Source organism: Cibotium barometz, chromosome 25 (assembly GCF_041138505.1).
Source record: "Cibotium barometz isolate CiBa-2024 chromosome 25, ASM4113850v1, whole genome shotgun sequence".
In the NCBI taxonomy this organism is placed as follows: domain Eukaryota; kingdom Viridiplantae; phylum Streptophyta; class Polypodiopsida; order Cyatheales; family Cibotiaceae; genus Cibotium; species Cibotium barometz.
In genome coordinates, this window is record NC_141070.1 from 21,990,334 (window position 1) to 22,013,694 (window position 23,361).

Sequence of the window (23,361 nt, forward strand, 5' to 3'; positions counted from 1 at the left end):
GAGCACACTGGTGACGGTACAGCATTGAACTTTTGAAGTACAGCATACTGATACAGGTACTGTGGTAGATACTACATAGTACAAAGTTCAAACTAGTAGTAAGTACTATATAGTATAGTCTAGACTCTAGACTCTACACTACAGGCTGTACTGTACAGGCTTACAAGTTACAGCGCTGGAGGGTTAGGGTTTCGAAAAGCATTGAATACTTGTAAGTTGTAGGCATTGGGCAAGTACAATCTAGAGTCTAGACTCTATAGAAACAGAAATACCTGGGTCCTGTAGGCTGGCCGCTGTACAGTGTACGTACTACGATGTAGGCTGGCCACCGGTTGCTAACGTTGAAACTTGAAAGTTTCGAACTTCGAAGTGCAGTCGGGAGTCGAGACTTGGCAACAGCTTGCAGGCGCACTTGAACTTCCAGGCGGCACTCTTCGAATTTCCAAAACCGTGAGGCGTACGGTATTTTGATTTAAAAAAACGTTAAAGTCGGGACTCGGCGCTTTCAAACCTTACAAAACACCCCCAAAAAAAAAGGCAAAAAAAAGTCGCGTATGAAACTTGTGTTTCATACGTGTATGGTACAAACGTTTGCTTCCACAAGCAAACGCATATGTTATGAACTAGGCTCAAATCCATGATCAGGCATGTAAGCATGTTCATGAAAGGCACTGTCGCCCATTGGTGGCTCACGAAGAAGCTCTCACCGAATCCTGTTAGATCATGGGAAGATTTCAAGGAGAGGTTCTATGCCCAATTCTTGCCTCCCAATGCATTGAATGAGACAACAATGAAGCGGGATTGAGTGAAGCAAAATGAGGGGGAAACAGTGAATGCATATGTGCAAAAGTTTTGGAACGTAACAAATTGCAGGTACGATAATCGCTCGCTGAAGCTCTCACACTCCCCCCCCTGCTCGCGCTGCTGCCTGCGCACACTCCCCCCCTTTCTCGCCCACGCGTCTGTTCCCCCCCGCCTGCCCTCACGCGAGCTCCCCCCCCTCTGCCAGGCTTTCTTACGCGCCCCTGCGCGCCCGCCCCCTGCTCCTCGCCTTCGCGCCCCCCTCCCTTCATCAGCGTCCCACCCCCCCTCCGCCAGCCGTCGCCCTCTCTTCCCCCCAACCCCCCCCCCCCCCCCCCCCCCCCCCCGGGGTTTTTTTTCTGTCTTCGCCGCCTTATCCCCCCTCCCCTTCTTTCTGTGTTTTTTTCGTCCCCTGGGGTTTTTTGCCTTCCGCCTTCCCCCGCCGCCCTTTGTGTGCAGCTCGGTTCTTGCAGGACTCTCCGCATTCGCTCTGCCTTCGACATAGCTTCAGACTCTGATGGAGGCTCCTCCCGCCCCACCTCAGAGGGACTCTCCCGCAGCCCCCTCGCCCGCCCCTGAGGATACCCCCATCAGGCTTTCTCTTTCGCTAGAAGAGGAAGCGAGCCTCACCGCAGAGGTGGAACGCCTCCAGTACCGAGGCCTTAGCCCGAATCATCCTGGAGATCATGGACACAAGTGGTCTCTCCATCGATCTCCATCCATTGTATGTGCGTCCTGATCGACTGTGACGATCTAGGCTAGGCCCCCAGATCTGTACTCCATAAAGCACAGCCGATGTGACCAGCGTGTCAAAAAGCCACAGCTTAGTGCATGGCTCCTGAAACTGTACATGTGAGCACATCCTCTCTAGACCTCCTAGTGCTACATATCCTCTAGTCAATCTGGCCTCTGCTGCCCCCCTCATGGAAAATGTGGGCCCAGTGAACACCACTCCAAGATATGTGTATGAGTCAACATACTCCACTGTCTCCTGCCCACATGTGAAAAATAGGCGCTGATCTCCAGACCCACTGAGCTGTAGTGTTAAACACATAACCTTGGTCTTACCAAGGTTAACTGAGAGCCCACTGTCCTATGCATAAGCATGTAAAGTATCCAAGTGCCTCTGCATACCCTTTGGTGAGTCTGCTATAAGCACAATATTATCAGCATATAAGAGCAGAGGTATCCAAGTGCCAGCCAACTGGGCTCCTCTGTCCCCTCGTGTCCCAATATAATCAGAGATCTCATCAATGTATAGTCCAAATAGAGTCGGAGAGAGTGGGCAGCCCTGTTTCACCCCTATAGTGGAGTGTACTGGCTGGGGGAGGCCCTCTGAAGTCCGCACCTGCCCAACTACTGTCTCATAAAGTGCCATAATACCCCAAATGAGCTCACATGGAACCTCCAAGTCTTGCAGCCTGCGCATCAGTCGCAGATCTAGATGCCCAAGGGTTCGCGGATCCTTACATCAGAGACGGTGCGCCTACACCGGACGATTCAGAGCATCATTGCGAGGCATCGGGCTCGTCCGACCAGGCATCTCACTATGGCAGATATCCAAGCCATCCGGCAGAGACCCATGCTAGAGCTCCTAGGATGATTACCACTCCAGCCATATACTGTTGTACTTACTGTCACTTTTGTACTCCCCCATATTCATGTATTCATGTATCCATGTACTCATGTACCCCATTTTGACTAGTAGCATTAGCTTCCCACTCTCCCTAGTTGCTGCTTCCGGATGCTCCCTACTCATGTATTGTAGGGCTAGATACTTACCTTCACTCCTTTCTTTTCTTTTCCAGATAGTGTATCAGATGTCACATGGTTGTAACTTTGGTCTCATAGGTCACTTTGGCCTTTTGAAGACGTTAATATAACATTTCATTTCATTTCTCTCTTTCTTTTTATAGTCTTGTGGGCGGTGTTAGACGCACACAAGCTAAAGCTCTTCTTTCTCCGGCTCGGGGGCTGTTCAGGAGTGCTTCTCTTGGTCCCTTGTGAGAGGAGGGATTTGCAGCCTAAGAGGGTAGAAACAGGAGCATATCTAGCAAGTTTTTGGAAGAGTCTATATGCTGATGTATGGCTGTGTTTTGGGCTATGTGCATGGGCCAATTGGATGCGTATTCAGGGCCTCATGGTGGATGTACTATCTTGGCAGATTATAGGTGAATAACAGTGTGGTGTTTTGGGCACAGGGCTGTGTGAAACCTCTATGCTAAGAGGACAAGAGGACTGACAGTTTGGACATGCATATGTATAAGCCATGTATGGCCATGATGTATTCATTTGAGCTCTTCCATTGAATGTGAATAAAGAAGTACCAAAAGGGGCGCCAAGCTTTGGGGCCAACAGGTGTTACCTGTCATAGACAGTTGGTTGGCTGCCTTCGTCTTGGGTTGGTCCTACATTGGTCTTAGCACCCTTCTTCTTCGGGGACTCGTTACGCATGTGTTCTTTTTCTTCGCAGATGAAGCAACGTCCCTCCTCCTTGAGCTTCAAAGCCTTGAGGAGATGGTTTTTTTTGGCTAGAGTCGAAGTAGAATTCTTCGAAGGTTGGTCTGAAGACTTTCCTTCTATCATGCTAACCATCAGCGCGGAGAACTTTCTTTTGTGCTTGTTCCCCTACTCCGTTACGATTTGGTTTTGGAAGAGACCATCGTATCATCATAAATACGAGCAGAGTGAATGGCCTCGTCCAAAGTTTTGCACTTGTTATTCTTGACCTGTAAACGGTATGAGTCGGGTAACCCTACTACGAAGAAACCCAAAAGAGTAGTAGAATCCATCTTCGTAGCTTTCATTTGCAAGTCTCTAAATTTCTGGAGGTAGGCCTCATAAGTAAGGTTTTGTGAGGTCATGGTCAAACTGGAAAACTAAGCAACTATATCGTAGTCATCCTCCTTGAGGAATTCTTTTTTGAAGACTTCTTCAAACTGTGCCTAGGTTGTTGGTTTAGGTTTGAGTTCTTTCCACCAGAGCAAAGCTTTGCTCGAGAGGAAACCTGCTACCAACTAAATCTTTTTGTCATCGCTATATGGATGAAACTAGAAGTGGACCTACCACTTATGTAGCCACATTTCCACAATCTCCTTAGTACGTTGCTTTTGCTCGCCCCCAAACTGCTCCGGAGTAATGTTGGAGCCTAAAGCAGACGTCAAGGTATCCATACCCGAGAGAGTAGACAAGGTAGTGGTCAATAAAGAGATGGAATTCAGCAAAGCCTGCATCTGTGCGGCAACTTGTGCCTGACGCTCCGTGAAAGAAGCCTCAAAAGTAACTTTAAAGTCTCGAAAATCAGATTTAGTGACAAAATCTTCGAAAAGATCGCCATCAACGGTCTCGGTAGCCGGCAGGTCTTCACGGTCGAGAGCGGGTTCCATCTCCGATGCTTGGGTCGACATCGCAAAGTGGAAAAATTTGATGCTTGGAGCTCAGATACCACTGTCAAATCCCCATGGATCTCCTCATAGAGCAATCTTGAAACACGACTCGAAACCTGCCAAACAACGTGAAGGGGGTGCAGGCTTGACTCACCACCCAACCATCACAACCGTGGGCAAAACCCACAAGTCTTGGTTGTCCCCACCCAGCCCACAAGCTGAGCTAACTAACAAGACGCACTGACCAATCTCTACTACATGACGTCCCCCACACTGCCACAGAGCTACTCTCGCGGACCTCAAGACTGCTGCCGGCCTCGGCTGCATGAAGCAGGTGCACGTCTGCACTAGATCCAGGCTCTTGACTATAAAGCTCTCGCAAAGACTCACAAGACTCTATGACCAACAGACTGACCTTGGCCACCCTTTTATAGGCTCTTGGCCGGTCACCGAGCGTCCACACTTGGGTGCCCGCCCATATCAGGATGCCCGCCCGTTAGTCCATCCCTAGCCCAGCTCGCCAATCAGCCTACCTAGCTCCAAGCTACCCCAAGCCTCAAAGCTAGTCTTGTGTGCATGCTGCACACGATAGATACACTCTGTGCACATATCATAGGCTTCAAACTAATGAATCTAGGAATACAGAGTTGTGGGATTGAGTTTATCGTTATACTTGATGACAACTGGCGGAGAAGGGGCGGGAGGAATGGATGTCGAGGTTTCTTGAAGAGGTATCCTTTTCTCCAAGGCCTGTATAGAGGCCATACATGCCTGCATCTGTTCCCCTTGTTGTGCTATGATGCACATAAATTCCCGGAACATGGCGTTTGTGTCATCACTGATAGACGTAGCTTCTGGAAGCAGTCACTGTTGAAGAAACAGTTTTTGGTAGAATCTGGTGATCTCTCTCATCATCGGAATTTACCATAGTGGGAGTGGTCAAGTTATTCCCTAACCACAACAATACATCCACCATGTATGTGGGAGAAGCTTCCGGAGGCTTCCAGAGGCTAGAAACCAACCGCCCTTTGAGGGACAAGAGTCACACCGGAATGGAAGTGCAACCGGTGTATAACAACCAACCACACAAGCGGAGAAAAAAAATGTTCTTTTTTTCTTGGCTGAATCTCTTTACCAAAAAGCAAAGCTCTAATACCACTATAACATGCAAAAGCTTATAGATAGGATTATACTTTAGATAACGAATATTCAGCACCTTGGTTCTTGACCGTTGTACACTATAGCGAAGGTAAGAGTGCAAGAAAGAGGAAGAGAGAGAAAGAAGAAAGCTGTATTAACGTCTACTAGAGGCCGAACTCGACCTATGAGAGAGAGAGAGAAGAAGAAGCACAATAAAGACACAGTACACCCGATTGGGTCCCAAATACCCTCTGAAGGGCCCCCACCAAGGACTAGTGTATTTGCTTTATTGAATGATGAGAACAACCACTGAAATCTGTAAGCACAACGTGGCTGTAAATCTGCAGCCTAAGATGGCTGACTCTTGACCTTAAAGTTCACCTTTGCTTGGGAATTCCCTTGGCTGTCCTGGCCCTTGAATACCTTCAGCATTTTGTGAATATGAGATGAATAAAAGACTAACTAGCCCATGCCTTTACAGTTCTCAATGATACTGATCAGTGGGTTCTAAAACAGGGGTCGGCCTGTTTTAATATGCTCCACAACTTGTTTCTATGTTCACAAAATAGGTGCCTTTTCCCATGTGTTGGCTGCCTTGGTTCTGCTACTGGCCTTGCAGGCTGCCCTTGTGTGCTGGCCACCTGTTGGACTGGCCCTTTAAGGGCTGGCCGAGTGGCTGTGCAGCCCTTGGGGCTGGCCGCTTTGTTGCCCGGCCTGGCCAACAACATGCCCAGCCCTTCATGGCTATTGGGATTGGCCATGGGCCCTCTTTGGCCCCCTAGGGTGGTCCATAAGGCTACCCTAACAGTAAGCAAGGGCCTAGAGCCCGTTTGGGGTGGCCCACAGGGCTGCCCCTTTGCCTACTGGCTAAATAGGTATGCCAGCTGACATCAACTAACTGGCACTGCTTCACACCTGACTAAGACCATGTACAAGACTTGTCCACTGTGAAAATGGCTTTTTGTCCAGCCCTAAAAAGGGAATTTTCTGGATTTATTTGGCTTTATTTCATGTTTTTTGGGTCTTGCTGCTGGCCGACAGCCCCTGGCCTGGCCGACCAGCAGCCCCACAGACTATATACAGTTTTGCCTCATCACGACATCATTCAGTACCACTCCATTGACCATATCAGGTACCACGAGTTTATCTGCTGCTGTTGCTGTTGCTGCTGCTGCCGGCACTGCAAATGATTCATCATCCTCGCCTGTCAGCTCCAGCACATCAGCGTTCCATATCAGTTCATGAGACAGCAGCCCTCTGCTACAGTAGAGCATACCATCGTTTACATCAGCTCATGGGACAGCAGCCCTCTCTGCTACACTTCAGCACATCAGCGTTTTATCTTCAGTTCACTCTTTGGGACAGCAGCCCACTCTCTGCTACTGTATAGCACATCAGCATTTGATCATCAGTACACACCTTGGGACAGCAGCCCACTCTCTGCTACAATACATCAGCGTTTTTCTTCTACAGTTCACCTCGGGATAGCAACCCTCTCTGTTCACCATCTCACATCATCAGGACGGCAGCCCTCTCTACTTATCTTCACCATCGACACGACTCAGGACAGCAGCCCCCTCTGCTCCTCACCACCCCTCAAGTATTGGAGCACCCTTGTCACCAGAGCTTGCACCACTCGGGACGGCAGCTCTCTCTGCTCTTCTTCACCCCTCAGGTACACACCCTTGTCACCAGAGTCTACACCACTTCACCTTCCGCTGCCCACTACCACCTCAGAGTGCCTTTGCATCCACCAACACGAGCCTTCGACACCGACCACCTCACAGAGTACCTTTGCCTCACATCGACGTGCGAGCCTTCGCTGCGCCGACCATGCTTCAGCTCCGACATCATCTCTACTTCTGCACTGGTCACCCATTTCATGTCCTATTGTTTTGCTCTGATCTCTCGTACACCTGGTCCTTTCGTCCTTTTTCCCTCACATACACCTAACCTTGGATGCTTAGAGTGGAACCCTGGTTGACTCATCCCAGACTGGGGCTCACAAGGGACCAATTATCCACTCCAGGTCCTGCACCTACTGTATAGATATGTCCACATGGCATCCAAGTGGGGGATGCACGTGACGGACTTGCTCTTGTTCTTCTTGTTAAGACAAGCCTTGGCCATATCCATAGTTGGCTGCACTCAAAGCATGCTCCTGTCTTCTTGGCTTCTACCTTTTGGGCTGCCTTTCGTTCTTGTCGAGCTTTCTTGGTACTTTGTTGAGGTTGAGCCGTCGACTATTGGGGTTTGGATGAGCCTTTACTATTGCCATAGAAGTGCTTTTTTACTGCCAAATCCTTGCTAGGGTTTTTGCGGAGTGCGCCATGGCTTTTTCTTGGACGGCCCATAGCCTAGCCCTAGGGCCACACCTTAGCCACTTGGCCGCCTATGCATAAAGCAACACGTATAATAGAGCAACAAACAACACCAATGTTTGGTTCTTTTCTCTCTTGCAACTCACATAGATATGGGCCATGCTTTCACTCTCTCTTGTGCGATTCACGCACATTGAGTGATTCAGCCATCTTAGGATTTTCTTTCTCCCTCACCCGGTGCCTAGCCATGCCCGTAATCACCATGTCCAAGGTCCCTTCTCGCATCAAATATAGGCTCTAATACCAATGTAAGGTCTCACCAGATCAAGCCCTATGTGACATGCGGGAAATTGACCGTCGTAAACACAACCTTAGGCTAACTAAACTTCACTTAATGATGCTTAAGAGATAGACAAATAGTGTCAATGCAATGCAATGCACCTATATTAGATGAATGGGTTTACAATGAGATCTAAATAGTTCTATGATGCTGTCCTAGATGAAGATCCTTCTCGGGATGAGAGGATGGGCTGAATGCTGAAGATGAGGACTATTCCTTGCTCCAATGCTGAGGTCCATCCTTCGATGCCGGATTCCCTCTATGTAGGAGGTAGGAATGATGAACTATATGCTGAATATGCTGCTTATGGTGCTGAATATGCTGATTTGATGACTATATGCTGGATGAACTGCTGTCCCACTGACTTTCCCTTGTCTCCTGGGAAGGAAACGCTGAAGGGAATGCTTGGAACTGATGCCATGCTGTCTGTATGCTGAAACGCTGATGAACTAATGCTGAACGGATGCTCTCCTTGTTGCCTGGGAAGGAAACGCTGAGGAGATGGATGATCTATGCGTTGCTGAACTGAGATCTGATGGACTGAATGAATGCGCTTCTTATATATATGTGGGAATGATGCTGGTCGGCCAGCCTTGCTGCTGTCGGCCAGCTCCTGGATGCTCACGACCTGCCATATATACCCAACTGCTGTCGGCTGGTCATTACATGCTGTCAGTTGGTAATTAAGTGTTGTCGGCTGATGCTAACAGGCCCGACCTGATGCAACTAAATGCCTTACATGCTCCTGAAGGCTAAGGTACTGATGTTGGTGCTAAAACACCCCCATACACATGCTTATGCTAATATATGCCTGACTAATACTTAGATGTCCTGATTAATGCTTGATGATGCCATGCCACTTGTACACCTGATGGGTGTACACGTGACACCCTAGAACTCTCTGACCCAGGACCACATAGGAGCGACGTTTAAGGCTCACCTCCCAACCATAGAGCCCTCCGGATTCACCCCATGGGCTTCCCTCGTGCTCATTTTCAGCAATAATCAACTGTTTCCAACCTTCTACAGTTTGTGCTTTGGGCCTACAACCTATGATGCTCTTTCTTTCACCATCGAGCCACAAACATTGTCATCAACTTAAACGGATAAGAATTTGAGACTATGATGGCAAAGATATCATGGCCTCCTTTAGTAGAGACATTGTTTCTGTGGAAAACTCAGTTCAGCCCATGCTTTCTTGCAAAAAACAGCAAATTGTACACTCATAGGACATTATTGATTCACTCCTACATTTGTAAGATTTGGGTCAGCCATTTCTGCAGCAGTCAAGTGTTTGACAGGGTGCTACAGATCAGTCCACTGATGAGGGTGTTGTGAAGGATGCAGTGAATGAGGAACGGACAATCATTGAGTCAACCAAAAGGGTGCCGAGATGGCTGTTGGATACACTATGCGATAGTAAAATCAGAGCTCCTTGTCTAGCCAGACACGTGCGGGTTCTCATTATGCATCTAGTTATCATGTGGATCATGCTCTTATTTTCAGCCCATGCAATGACGAGGAACATGTTTTCTTTGAGGAAACACAGGAGAATGATCAGTGGTTGCATGCCATGCAGGATGAGTATGACTCAATCCTCAAGAATGACACTTGGTATTTGGCAAATTTACCTTATGGCAAGAAGGCCATTGGTACAAAGTGGGTTGAAATCACCATGCATTCTGAGGGATGGATTTTTTGTTTCAGGCTTCTAGCCGTGATTTGTACGGTCTATTCATACTTAACAGAAGTCTCTTTTTTGCACAAAAAGAAAAAAGAAGTGGAGGGTAGAAATGCTGAAAAACGAGAACGGGAGTAAGGCTTGTGAGAGGTAAAGTCCCTATGGAGGCTGAATATTTAAGACCTCTAACTTTTAATAGAGAAGAAAAGGATAGCAACTCAGAAGCTCTCCAAAAATCTATATATAGGCATTTAACCTATTAGATTGTTAAATAATCATCTATTTACCTTTCTATATGGCTCCTCCCTACCTCTTAAAACCCTAGCATAGAGGCCAAACACCCCAAACCACCAACAAGAGCCAAATTATCTTTGGACACCATTTGGCAATACTCCGTCCACTTTCAATATTAGGACCCTCATTGCAAAGGCAAAACTAACAAGAAGATGCTACACAATCATATATATATGATTCTCACTTTCCAAACTGGATTTTCAAGTTCTCTTTTAATCATTCCTATCTTAAGGACAATTCAAGACATCAAAAAGCACAAGGTTGCATTTCTACAAATATTTATCAAGTTTCATGCAGTGCAGGTTTGATACACAACAAAAAGAATCAAGATGTTCTATTAGGACTGTCCTTACCCAATCGAAGCACGTGATCGCTTTACAAGATCAAGACTCCATGGAAATCCAAGATTGCGTTGCTCCTTTTCACTCAATTCTCCATTGAGGATATTTTGAATATACCTGTAGCAAACGAAAAGAATTTGGACATATCAATTAGCATGTTTTTTGTTTTAAAAAAACACTCAGCTACTTATATAAGTAAATGATTGGATCAAGCATCGACGTCAAATTATTATTGATGGGAACAATAATTATCGACAAATACCGTTCTTCGTGTACCAAACAAAGTTCCTCAATTGAGGCTATTGGCGAAGGTCGAGTAATAAGAAGGTTCAGCAAGGAATCATCATCTTCAAGCATTAACCTCGTAGCCCGGTACCTAAGAAATTGAAAGGCTAGTTCAGGCTTCAAAAAACTATTTTACACACTACTATTACTACCTAGAAGACTCGAAAATTGCATCTCCATAGCAAAGACACATGTATGACTCCACTTCTTGCTCTCTTATATTCTTTAAAGCCTTAACAAGGTCACATGGTCATGTATTGTTTATCACTCTTATATACACCAGCCTTCTCGTACAGAATTTCATACAGCCACTAACAAGGGATTTCATAATCAAGGATTAAGGTGAAAGGCCCAAAAGGCTTGATACCTTGGACAAGTATTAGCCACATAGCAAGAATTGGGCAAGGGGGGGTATGGCTAAGCATATGATAGAAGACAAATTGTGGGAATGTCCTACTGTGGCTTTAAGGAAAGAGTCATGCTAAAGAAAAGCCATAGTATGGTTGGGTGGTAAATAGAGAAGAAGTCCTCTGTTGAGAATTTAGGGTTTACAACTATTTAATGATAATCTGCTGAATACAGTTTATAAGCTGAATTAGGGTTTTAGCCTGCATGCATGTGATGAAAAGATGTTCAATGTTTCAAAGAGATACGTCACCTGCTCTCCAAGTTACCAAGTTGAAAATAGAGCAGAACCTCATGACCTTCTCCCCAGCCATTCCTGATTTGCAAGGCAATTGAATACTTCAAGTCCAACTGCCTACTCAAACTATCCTCTCAAGTCAGCTCTCACCTCCAGCACCTCTTATTTTCCAACTAAGAGCCCCTACTGACCTCAGCTGACTCCCAACCGACCAAAATGGCTTCCAGCTGCCCCACAGAAGTAGCTATAAACTCCCTCCGAAGTCCTCTACTTGTTCCCAATCAGAAATCCGTCCTCCACGCTCCCGGAATGTCCACCTATGTCAGCTAGCCTCAAAACCTTGGAGCAGAACCGCCCAAAATCAGGTTGCTGCCCTCAACTGACCAACTCTCATGGCTGCCACAAACAAACCAAATACCAACTGTCCACCTGCTTCCAAGTTCTGATGGCTTACCTTAGTCCAAAATGGGTCCTACAGTATCCTCTATAATCGTCCAGCGTCAGCAGACCTTAAGGCCACAATCCCTAGACCTTCCTGGATTATCTGCCAGCCCTCTTCCAACCTTTCCTTGAACTTCCACTTGCTTAGTTCTGCCTCAGAAATTTGACACAAAACCATCTGCCTCAAAAGCCTATAGTAAATCAAAGTCTTCTCCAAATGTCCTCAGACACCCACAAACCCTCAGGTATCTCTCAACTTGACAGGATATCACACAATTAACTCTTTGGAGACCTTTTGGATGTTGATGAAGAAGGATGCAATGATTAAGTAGATGCAAAACGAGCTCGCTGAAGCCCCGCCTCCACCCTGCTCTGCACGCGCCCGCCTGTCCCCCCTCTCTCTCTCGCCGGTTCGCCCTCCCTCCTCTCCGCCTATTCACTCCTCCAATCCCCCGCCTGTTTTTCTTCTCGCCGCTGCGCCCCCCCCTCCCTGCTGCCTCGCTGCTTCGCCTCCCCCCTCTTCGCCATTTCGTCCCCCCCTCCTAGCCGCCCCCTCTTCGCCTGTTCGCCGCCTCCACCCCTCTCCGCCTGTTCGCACCCGCCTCCCCTCAGCTTCGCCTCGCCTCCCCTCCCTTTCGCCTTTTATCATTGCCGCCCTCTTCGCCTGTTCGCCGCCTCCCCCCCTCTCCGCCTGTTCGCACCCGCCTCCCCTCAGCTTCGCCTCGCCTCCCCTCCCTTTCGCCTTTTATCTTTGCCGCCCCCCCCCCTCAGGGCTTCTCCTTCTTTTTCCCCCCTCCCTCCTCGTTCGTGCTGTTTCTCACCCCCAGGGGGTTCTTGTTTTTCTTCATTTTCTTCCGGTCTCCCGCCTCTTCGTGTGCAGCCCGTTTCTTGCAGGTTTCCCGCATTCGCCTCGCCTTCGCCTGAGCTTCAGACTCTGATGGAGACTCCTCCCGCCTCGCCTCAGAGGGACTCATCCGCAGCCCCCTCGCCCGCCCCCGAGGACATCCCCATCAGGCTCTCTCTTTCGCCGGAAGAGGAAGCGAGCCTCACCGCAGAGGTGGAACGCCTCCAGGCTCATTCCACTATCTGCCGTATAGTCGGCACTCGCCCCAGCAGAGGGGAGATCAGGGATCTTCTTCAGGCTCGCCTTCTCGCAGATGTGGGCAAGATCCTAGATGTACAGCTCCTGGGCCGGGGCCATTATCAGATCGAATTCGAGGCCGCCCAGAGCGTTGCCAAGGTCCTTGCCATGAGTCCTCTGGACATCAGGGGTGCTCGGGCTTTCTTCAGACCTTGGCAGCATGGATTTGACCCAGCAGCGGCGGAGCAGGGAGAGCGCCTCTTCCATATTACAGTCTGTTTCCCTGGTCTCCGCCGGGAGTATCTTCCGCTCCTCTCCAGGCTCGGAGCATTGGTGGGCTCGGTACTAGAGACGGGCCCCTCAGCTGCTTCAGTGGTGGCCAGAGCAGCTGGGCTACCTTCGGTCAGAGTGTTGGTGTCTGACATCTCCTCCCTTCCTAAGGTCATTCAGCTACCTAGGATAGGGGGGGGGTGGATAGATCAGAGAGTGGAGTTTTCGGGGCTCCCGAACCAGTGCTTCATTTGCAGGCAGGTCGGTCATTTGGCCAAGGCCTGCCCTCGCAGGAGACCTCGACCCGCACCACAGCAGCAGGCTACTGATGGCCCGCCCACAGATTCGGCTCGGCAGGCTGCCACAGGGACACCTGCTCAGGCCACAGAGACCTCGGAGTGGCAGCCTGGACAGGGGCGCCGCCGAGGGAGACAGCCACAGCAGCACGCACAGAGACCGCTGCATCAGCAGCCACAGTCTCAGTCTCACTGGGTTCCAGTGAGGAACAGCTTTGCTCCCCTTCAGGAGGAGACCCCTGCAGCGACCGAGGACCAGGAGATGCCAGCTCCCCCTCCTTCACCTCCCCCACCCCCGTCCCCTCCCACCGCCTCGCTTCCACCTTCGCCTCCGTCCGCCCCCGCTCCGGTTTCGGCAGCGGCTCCCTCTCCACCTCCCTCGCCTCCCCCTCCTCCCCCTCCGCCCGCCTCACCTTCCCGGGAGACCCTGGCAGTTCCCTGGCGCTCACCTGCAGTCCGGAGAGCGCTGAGCACAGACCTCGCTCGAGCATCACAGAGGAGACCCATGCCGATTAGGGCCTCACGGATTTCATCTATCCGCAGTCGGCTGAGTCGCCTCGGCATTCGACAGCGTTCGGAGGCGTTTGATTATACCTTTACACGGCTTTTTGGAGCAGAGGGCCCTCATGAGCCAGCACCCATCCGAGTGCATGTAGTGATACCTCCGGCCCGCGGGGAGGAGGCACTAGACTCAGCGGTGGCCTTCTCGTTCCCTCTATGTGGACCTTGTGACCGGGAGTGGACTCTAGAGCTCGCTCTCAGCACGTTGAAGACTCAGGCAGTTGAGTTTTCGCATCACATGAGCGATTTGGAGGTTACAGATGTGATAGGCCGACTTTGGGAGTTGGCTCATTTTTTCTTGGATCCCGGGAGTGTGGATACATCCGGGATTCGGCATTTGGTCGTGCGCATAGTTGCAGATTTGGCACGCGACCCAGGATATGTGAGTATACACGAGGTTACTATGTCAGAGCAGGAGGCAGTCGCCATGGGTCACAGCCACTGGCGCCTGATCCGGGATTCTTGCAGTACACCGGGTGGGCAGACTCGCAGCCGTTCGGATGGGGACTACTCTCCATCCAAGCCGCTTGCGAAGGCTCGCCGCACGGCTGAGACAGCATCCACCTCAGTAGGACATCCATGAGGATCATCTCATGGAATGTACAGGGCCTTGGCGGAGCACACTTTATACGCTATCGAGGCTGCTTGAGGCAGGAGCTACAGAGATGCCTGGTTGGTGGCAGCATTGACATTCTGATGATGCAGGAGCACCACTTGGGTGAGAGCAGGATCCGGAGATATGGTTCGGTGATGCCTGGTAGATGGGACACTTTCTGGTCTGCAGGGTTTGGTCCTTTGGGTGGACAGGGAGGAGTATGCATGGTTATTGCAGATGCATGGCGGCAGGCCATTGTGGATCGAGGGATCATTGTGCCTGGTAGAGCACAGTATGTCATTCTGAGGATGCATGATGAGCTATTGGGTGTGCTCAACATCTATGCGCCCAATCATGCTAGTGCCAGAGCAGAGTTCTGGACTCAGGTTACAGATGCATTGCCAGAGGCCGCACATTGGTGTGTTGGGGGAGACTTCAACATGCTTGAGGACCCGGCAGATAGGGTGGGAGGCAGTCATGTTACAGTGCACGGCACGGAGCTTGCAGCTTGGGACCGGTTTTGCATGTCACTGAGGATCACTGATGCATGGCAGCATGGGGCTTTCTCCCGGTCTCAGGACAGTCTTAGTTTCTCTCGGTCGGATCGCCGGCAGGGAGGGACTAATCTATCTCGGATTGATCGCTTTTATGTGGGCGATTGGTTGGGGGAGCGAGGGGGCTCCGTCGGCATTCTTGCTCGCACCTCATTTTCAGATCATGCGCCAGTTATATTGACTTTGGAGGAGGGGACACGGGAGCCCAGCTTGCAGTTGAGGATCCCAGAGCGGGTACTTGCAGACCCCAGTCTCGCTGAGGACATTGAGAGGATCTGGCATGATAGTCAGTGCTCTGACCAGGATGCAGCGGGCCAGTGTGCCCAGGGACTCATTGATCTTAGCTCTTTTCTGCACGCTGCAGCTTTGACACGACTGGGAGAGATTCGCGAGCGGGAGCAACGGCTGAGACGCAGCCTTGCTTCGCTATAGCGCCTTCAGGAGCAGCAGCCAGCATGTGAGTGGGTGGCGTCCCAGCTGAGCCAGGCACGCCAGGAGGTTAGAGAGGCAGAGGAGCAGAGACATGAGTTTTACTATCGTCGTCAGGCCTCTCAGTGGACGCAGCTTGGTGATAGAGTGACTGGGGAGTTTTTTGAGATCACTGGACCCCATCATGCGCGAGCAGGGGTTCGCCAGCTTGGTAGACCGGATGGATCGATAGCTACTGAGCTCGGGGAGATCAGAGCCATTGCCACTGCTTTTTATAGTGACTTGCTTTCAGCGGAGCCAGCCACTGAGGATCGAGATGTATGCAGACAGACTGTGTGGGCCCATGTGCAGAGGAGGGTCACAGACCATATGCGCACAGTTCTAGGTGCGCCTCTGTCAGAGATTGAGCTTGCCGAGGCCTTGAGGGTCCTACCGCGACATAGTTGCCCAGGGGAGGACGGACTGACGCCGGCCTTTTTTATGCGCTATTGGGACCTTTTGGGGCCAGGCCTCCGCAGGGGCTTTCAGCATGTTTTGGACACTGGGGTGATGCCGCAGAGCTTTTCAGAGGGCTTGATCTATCTTATCCCCAAGGGCGAGGGAGTATCAGATGATATTCGGCATTGGAGGCCTATTACGATCCTCAATACTGTCTACAAGGTCTTGGCAAAGGCCTTGAGTTTGAGGATCCAGCCCTTCCTGGGGGAGTTGATTCATGCTACTCAGACAGGATTTGTCAAGGAGCGCAGTATCCTTGACAACATCTTTACTTTCTGGGAGGCGACAGCCCGAGCTAGGTTTCTTGGCGAGGACTTGGTCGTGATGCTTCTCGATTTTGAGAAGGCATACGATAGAGTTGATTGGGGATTCTTAGAGGGCACTATGCTACGCCTGGGCTTTGAGCCAGGATGGATCAGAGGGGTGGCAGCTTTGTATTCCACAGCTCGCAGCCAGGTGCTGATTGCAGGAGGTCGGGGGCCGAGTTTTGAGCTGACCAGATCAGTCCGTCAGGGGTGTCCTCTCGCCCCTTTCCTTTTTCTCTTCTTTGCGGAGGCTATGAGTATGTATTTGACGGCAGAGGAGGTTGGTTTGAGAGGACTTCAGCTCCCAGTCCGGGGGGAGGATTTGCTTGATGCTGAGTTTGCAGACGACACGGGCTTATTTTTGCATGGCCAAGAGGCCAATCTTATTCGGGCTGAGCAGTCGCTCCAGGTTTTTAGTGCAGCTTCGGGAGCATTGATCAATTGGCGCAAGACAGTGGCCTTTTGGATCAGTAGTGCTCCCACTCCGGCATGGAGTCCGGACCCCGGTTTTAGATGGATTCCTCCCGGCACAGCAGTGCGGTATTTGGGATGCCAGATTGGCCTGGATTTGTCACCAGAGCAGCAGATTGCCCCGCTTCTTCTGAGCATTCGGAAGAAGCTATTGTATTGGAGTACAGCTCGACTATCCTTGGCTGGGAGGGTGGTGGTGGCAAATCAGGTGCTGCTAGCGACTATGTGGTACATTACGTCGTGCTGGATTTTCTCGAGCTCTTGCATCAGCCAGGTACAGAGGCTGATCAGGAACTTTCTGTGGTCTGGGCGGGACGGTCAGCCAGCTCGGGCAAAGGTTGCATGGGCAGTTATTACACTTCCGCTGGCTCAAGGCGGTTTGGGCATTATAGATCCAGTCGATCAAAGTAGAGCCTTATTGGGGAAGCTTATTGTTCGGGGGTTGCTTCCAGGCGCGAAGCCTTGGAAAGAGCTCCTCTTGCAGCGACTGCAGGCCCGGGCGCCTCCTGCAGGGGGTACTTGGGCACCAGAGATTCGCTGGATCTTCATAGAGATGAGGAGGACAGGCCTCAGTAGAGGATGGGAGGACAGATTTGCTTTGAGTATCCTGAGAGCTTGGGAGCTGCTGAGACCGGGGCTCTCTCAGCGGCCTCCTTCTTGTGTTGAGGAGCGGGCCAGGCAGCCGCTCATCTGGAGCCCAGTGGTTCGTACAGAGCAGGGTCATATGCTGGGTTCTCGGCCTCGTCTAGCCTGGGGACCTTTAGCGGCAGGCCCAGCTCGTAGTTTTGGAGACTGGCAGGCTTTCTGCAGTCTACCAGAGGAGACCCAGGTGGAGAGGCTGAGTCACTTCAGAGGGGGGTTGATTATGAGGGATGATATTCAGGAGGCACTTTCAGAGGAGTGGTTCACACCTCTCGAGCCAGTGGCCCCACGGTGGATGGGCGCCTTTACGCAGTTGGAGATCCTGATTGCTGTCAGAGCTAGCACTGAGGATGGCAGATGCCTCTATTATGAGATTCAGGATGAGGGCAGACTCCAGAGAGTGGAGGTGGAATCACCTTTGGTTGCAGAGTGCACCTTTCAGAGGATTCGGGTAGTGGCTGCCGCTTCTCGGAAGTGGCATATTGACCCCGACCCTGCTGACGTGCTCCCGGATTGGCGCATATGGGCATATGCAGCGCGCCCCTTGGCCCGGCTACAGTGGGACCCCGGAGAGTACGAGTGGCATGATCCTTATGCATCCCTTGAGGCCACAGAGATCACATTTTTCCAGTATACTGTTCGGCTGGGACGGCATATTTTGACGGCGAGGAGGACGGTTTCTCCAGCGACAGCGGGGCATTGGCGTTTGCAGGGACTATCACAGGAGTTCCTGGAGGATTTCTGGGCTCGGCTCTGGGCTAGTCGACAGGCCCGCAGGATCTCGGTTTTTCAGTGGCTGGTCGCCCACAGGGGCTCAGCAGTTGGCACTTGGCTTGTTTACAGCGGTCTTCCGGCGGCCTGCGTCCGATGCGGCCACCCTATGGAGACACAGAGACACTGCCTTTGGGACTGCCCTCAGGCACAGCAGATTTGGCTGCGGATGCTGCGTATTCTGGCCCCCCTCTCTCCAGAGGGTATGTTTACGTGGGGTGCCACTGCTTGGTCGACCTCGTCAGGGCCTGCTATGGGCTATGAGATGGAGCAAAGCAGTCAGGCCATCAGATTTATTAGGGGCCAGCCTCGCCTGGTTCCGGCACCGGATTTCTCGTCCGCCAGCTGGACACAGGAGAGGGATTTACGATGGGAGCTCCTCAGCAGCCTCACCATCTGGTTCACCTGGAGGGCCCGGTGCTTTACGGCCTTTGAGGGGAGATTAGAGCCACCAGCAGAGACTGTTCGGGGGATTTGGCAGGAGTTGATCCACACCCTGCGAGGACAGTACGACCGCATCCGGGGAGACTCGGATGAGGCGATCTTACGGCGCCAGGCCTTTCATACCACTTGGCGCTGCGGCCCGTTCTACACCCTACACACGGGATCCCCCCGTTGGCACTACAGGCCACCTGTTTGGCTCTTTCCCCCCCCCATTGTATGATTTAGCCGCTCAGTCCTTTAGACTGATGCTTGTATTTTGCAGCACCTAGGGAGAGTCTCCCGGGCTGCCATGATGTATTCACTGCTCTTCTCTCTGTTAGGAGCAGGAGAGATCTCTTTTGTAGCCCTTCGGGCGTTTTTTACATAACTAATGAAAGGATCTTTTCTCGGAAAAAAAATTAACTCTTTGGAGTTTGCAGCTGGCACCTAGCTACCTCCGAATTGACTGTTCCCAACCGACTAACTAAACGGATCCAGCGGATGTAAGTATCCTCTCCTCTGCGTCAACTAGCACCTCTAGGGCCTCAAAACTCTTAAACCAAGCCAGAACCCAACCTTAGAATCGCTTAGCTGACAACACATGTTTCACTCCTACCACAGAAACCCTGTTAGACTACAAAGTCTTCTAACAGCTGACAGATGTCCTCTAACGGACCTCCAACAGTCACGTGAGACATAGAATCACTTCCCCTCAACTCAAACAAGTTAAATCAAGGTCCCTACACCACCTGCTAATAATTCTAATGTACATTTGACTATGATTGACCCCTACACAAGCTAACTGACCCAGCACAACCAGAGTCGGTTCTTCACTCACAGCCTTACCTTCAATAGAATTCCATCCAAACAACACTAATTGAACCAAAACACACAAAAGAACTCTTCTCCACACAACTTGACCTTCTGTAAATTTTAAGACAACTGTGCAACTCACAAGAGACCCTAAGAATTGGAAAATGAGTAGATGCAAAAAAACACCAACAGATCAAGACAACTCTCACACAAACAGCCTCAACAGACACCAGATTTGTATTCTCAACCTTATCAAGATCAATAATACCAAAGAGCTGCAGCAACAGCTTGCAGGCTTCAACCATCCAACACAACTAGGAAGTGTTTTGAGCAATCCTTGATCTAATCCACGTTCCAACAATGATGCAGCCAGAGAGGTTCTGGGACACCACTTTCCACGCAGAACCCTCTATCACCTCTGCAATCCCTGCAATGGAAAGATCTAAGTCTCCTCTAGCAGTACCCTCGTCGCCTTCTTCTCAGAACAAGGCAACTATTATCCAACAAGCTACACAGCAAACTTCCCCAACATCAACTAGCTCTCTTGCCACTCTCTTCTACAACACACAATGCTCTCACACATACAAGTTGTCTCTCTCTTGTCCCTTCACGCGATTGCGCTCTATCTCCATGCATACCTTGTCGGCTATTCTCCATGCAACAATCCTCCCTCTACTTGACAACAGTAAATAACAGCTAGTTTACATATGCGCAGATTATTGGTATTGGACTCACGCACACAGAAACCTGCAGGAAGAAGAAGCTCACACAGAAATGAGAGAGAGAGAGAGAGAGAGAGAGAGAGAGAGAGAAATGAAATGAAATGAAATGAAATGTTATATTAACGTCTTCAAAAGGCCAAAGTGACCTATGAGACCAAAGTTACAACCATATGACATCTGATACACTATCTGGAAAAGAAAAGAAAGGACTGAAGGTAAGTATCTAGCCCTACAATACATGAGTAGGGAGCATCCGGAAGCAGCAACTAGGGAGAGTGGGAAGCTAATGCTACTAGTCAAAATGGGGTACATGAGTACATGGATACATGAATACATGAATATGGGGGAGTACAAAAGTGACAGTGAATACAACAGTATATGGCTGGAGTGGTAATCATCCTAGGAGCTCTAGCATGGGTCTCTGCCGGATGGCCTGGATATCTGCCATAGTGAGATGCCTGGTGTCGGACGAGCCCGATGCCTCGCAATGATGCTCTGAATCCTCCGGCGTAGGCACCGTCTCTGATGTAAGGATCCGCGAACCCTCGGGCGTCTGGATCTGCCCAACTGGATAGCTCTCTCAACTAGAGTCCCATGTGGTGCCCACTGTTGGGCTGTCGGCTGTGTGTCCTCCCGGGTAGTCCTTCTGAAGAAGTCAGTGATCTGTCTCTGTGTGGACTCCCTGCCAGTCGGGCGTCGGTCTCATAAAGTGCCATAATACCGCAAATGAGCTCACATGGAACCCCCAAGTCTTGCAGCCTGCGCATCATTCTAGCTCTGGGCACTGTGTAAAGGCCTTGCGGAAATCCACAAAGCCACAGTAGATCCTCCTCCCATGTGCTCTGCCCTCCTCAATGATAGCCCTGAGTGTAAAGATATGATCCAAAGTAGAGAATCTCCTCCTGAAACCGGCCTGTCCCTGAGCTCGGACCCCTTGTCTCTCTGCCCATCTGCTCAACTCATGCTCAAGAGTAGAGGCATATAGCTTGGCCAGCAAGTGACCAATCATAATGGTGTGGTAGTTAGTCGGTAGGCTCGGATCTCCAGACTTGAGTACCGGCACAATCGTGGAAGTACTCCAAGTCCCAGGAAACCCCTCACACATGGCTCTATTAAACATGAGAGCTAGCAAGTCTGCAATCATATCTCTAGCATGTATGAAATGCTCGGCTACAATGCCTTCATGATCCTGTGCCCTCCCTGTATGCAATCTGTTGATGGTCTTCCTCACCATCTCTGCTGTGAAGAAGGTAGAAGTGGGTGGACAAGGCTCTAGAGGGTTCGGTAGTGGTGGCTGCTCTGTTACTGTGTAGAGGGAGGCTGCATACTCGCCCCATGTATCTAGAAAGGTAATGGCCGGAGGCAGGGGGTGCACTCTAAGCAATCTCCAGGCCTCCTCAGAATCCTGACTCAAAAACAACTGATAGATGTCTCTCTCCAGCCGAGCTAAGAATGCTCTCTTCTTCCGCCGAATGAGGGATCGGAAGATGATGCGTGACTATCTATATGTAGTAACACCTGTGGCCACCTCTCTCTGTAGCCGGGCGCTGCGTAATGAGATGTGTTGGGTGGAAAGTAAAACATATAGCAATGTATAGGGGTCTACCCTCATCTGCCCTCACTCTGACCCACATGTACCTCGCGCTCTCATCTCGGCGCATAACATGGACGAGTGGCTGAAGCTCCTCTCTAAAAAGAACTGCAACTCCTCCGGATCCGCGACCACCATGCTTCGAACGGGCCTCCTGTCTACAAGTCGTCTCCCATCTGTATCCCACCACTCTCGGTAATGTGCTGCCTGGGCCTGATGTGTCTCCGAGTAGAAGGTGATGTCCCTATCTCTGAAGCTGTCCTCTGCTCCGTTGCAGTTCCATACTGCAAGTCTCAGACTGGTCCCATGGGTCTCGCACCGTCAGGTGGTGCGTCTCTCTAGTATCACCACTCTGCCTCCTCTGTAAAATGCTAGCTTCCCTTTTTCTCTGGCTGCCCTAATCTCCGGCATGCACTCCCTCATATGTGCTAGATGTGCCAAGGTGAGGTCATCTCCTAAAAAGATGCCCGTTTTCTTAAGGACGGAGCGCTTGGCCAAGAAATCCTTCTTGGCCTCCAAGGTGGGAAAGCGTAAAATGAGAGAATGCCCATGCGTGTGTATAAATCTTTGGCTTCCTCCTCTACATTGTCACCGTCCTTAAGCCCCGTGATCCGCACATGAAGTTCCCTTGTCTTTCTTCTTTGTTCCTCCTCAATGGTTAGGTTGATAATCTTCGAGGTAGATGTGCTTTCGGCCTCCTTGTTCTTACCTTTCTTGACCACTTCTATCCATTTCTCCGCTTTATCTACTTGCTTTTGCGTCTTCGTGAGCACCTCCACCCACGAGGAGGTCTCCCGGGCTTTCTTTTCTTCTCCCTCTTGAAGTGTTCTCACTTGGGCCTTGATGGTGTTCAGCTCCTCCATCATGACGGGCTGAATTTCACCTTCCTCGAGCTTATGTTGAGCACGTGCTTCTTCTATCTCTATCTTGAGATTTGCGATCTCTGCATCTTGGGCTGCTATCCGCGCTTCAAGCTTCTTGACTTTGTCAAGAAGGCTCCGGTTGACCATATTAATTGCATTGTCCGTCTCTTTCTTGTGTTGTTGGATGGCTGCCTTGATCAGGTCTTCAATGTCGATCCTCTCCATCTTGTCTTGGGCTGAAAAAGGCTGGTTTCAGGTTAAAAATTAATAAACCCTTGGCCATAGGAAGAGCTCTGTGCGTGTCTGCAGCGCTTCCCACAGAGAGAGAGGCCAGAGGGGGCTGTTGCGAAGAGAGAGAAAGATAGGCAGCAGGCGGGGGAGAGAGAGAGAGAGAGAGAGAGTTATGTTGCTGCCTTGGGGGCCTGAGCAAGGGTGGGTGGGGAAAGGGGGCAGAACAGTGAGAAGATTACGAACAAGGGCGAAGGGCGGCGAACAGAGAAGATGGCGACCAGGGGAAGGCGGCGGGAAGCACCCGGGAAGGAGGCGAAGCGAAGGGAAGGCGGCGGGAGACGAGAGAGAGAGAGCAGTGAGAAGATGGCGAACATGGGCGAAAGCAGGCGAACAGAGAAGATGGCGAACAGGGCGAAAGCACGCGAACAGAGAAGATGGCGAACAGGGGAAGGCGGCGGAAAGCAGCCGGGAAGGAGGCGAAGCGAAGGGAAGGCGGCGGGAGGCGAGAGAGAGAGAGAGAGAGAGAGAGAGAGAGAGAGAGAGAGAGAGAGAGAGAGAGAGAGAGAGAGAGA

The 23,361-nt window shown here is 50.7% G+C and overlaps 1 protein-coding gene across 1 annotated transcript in view; it reads right to left on the reverse strand.

Moving 5' to 3' along the window:
* LOC147624344 (uncharacterized) overlaps window positions 1–23,361 on the reverse strand; it is a 106,752-nt gene that overhangs the window by 55,012 nt on the left and 28,379 nt on the right. The window contains exons 3-4 of the mRNA XM_086819322.1: window positions 10,567–10,680; window positions 10,317–10,421 (exon numbers count right to left, since the gene is read on the reverse strand). Coding sequence (XP_086675448.1) covers window positions 10,317–10,421; window positions 10,567–10,680 — 219 coding nt within the window. The remainder of the gene's footprint in view (window positions 1–10,316; window positions 10,422–10,566; window positions 10,681–23,361) is intronic.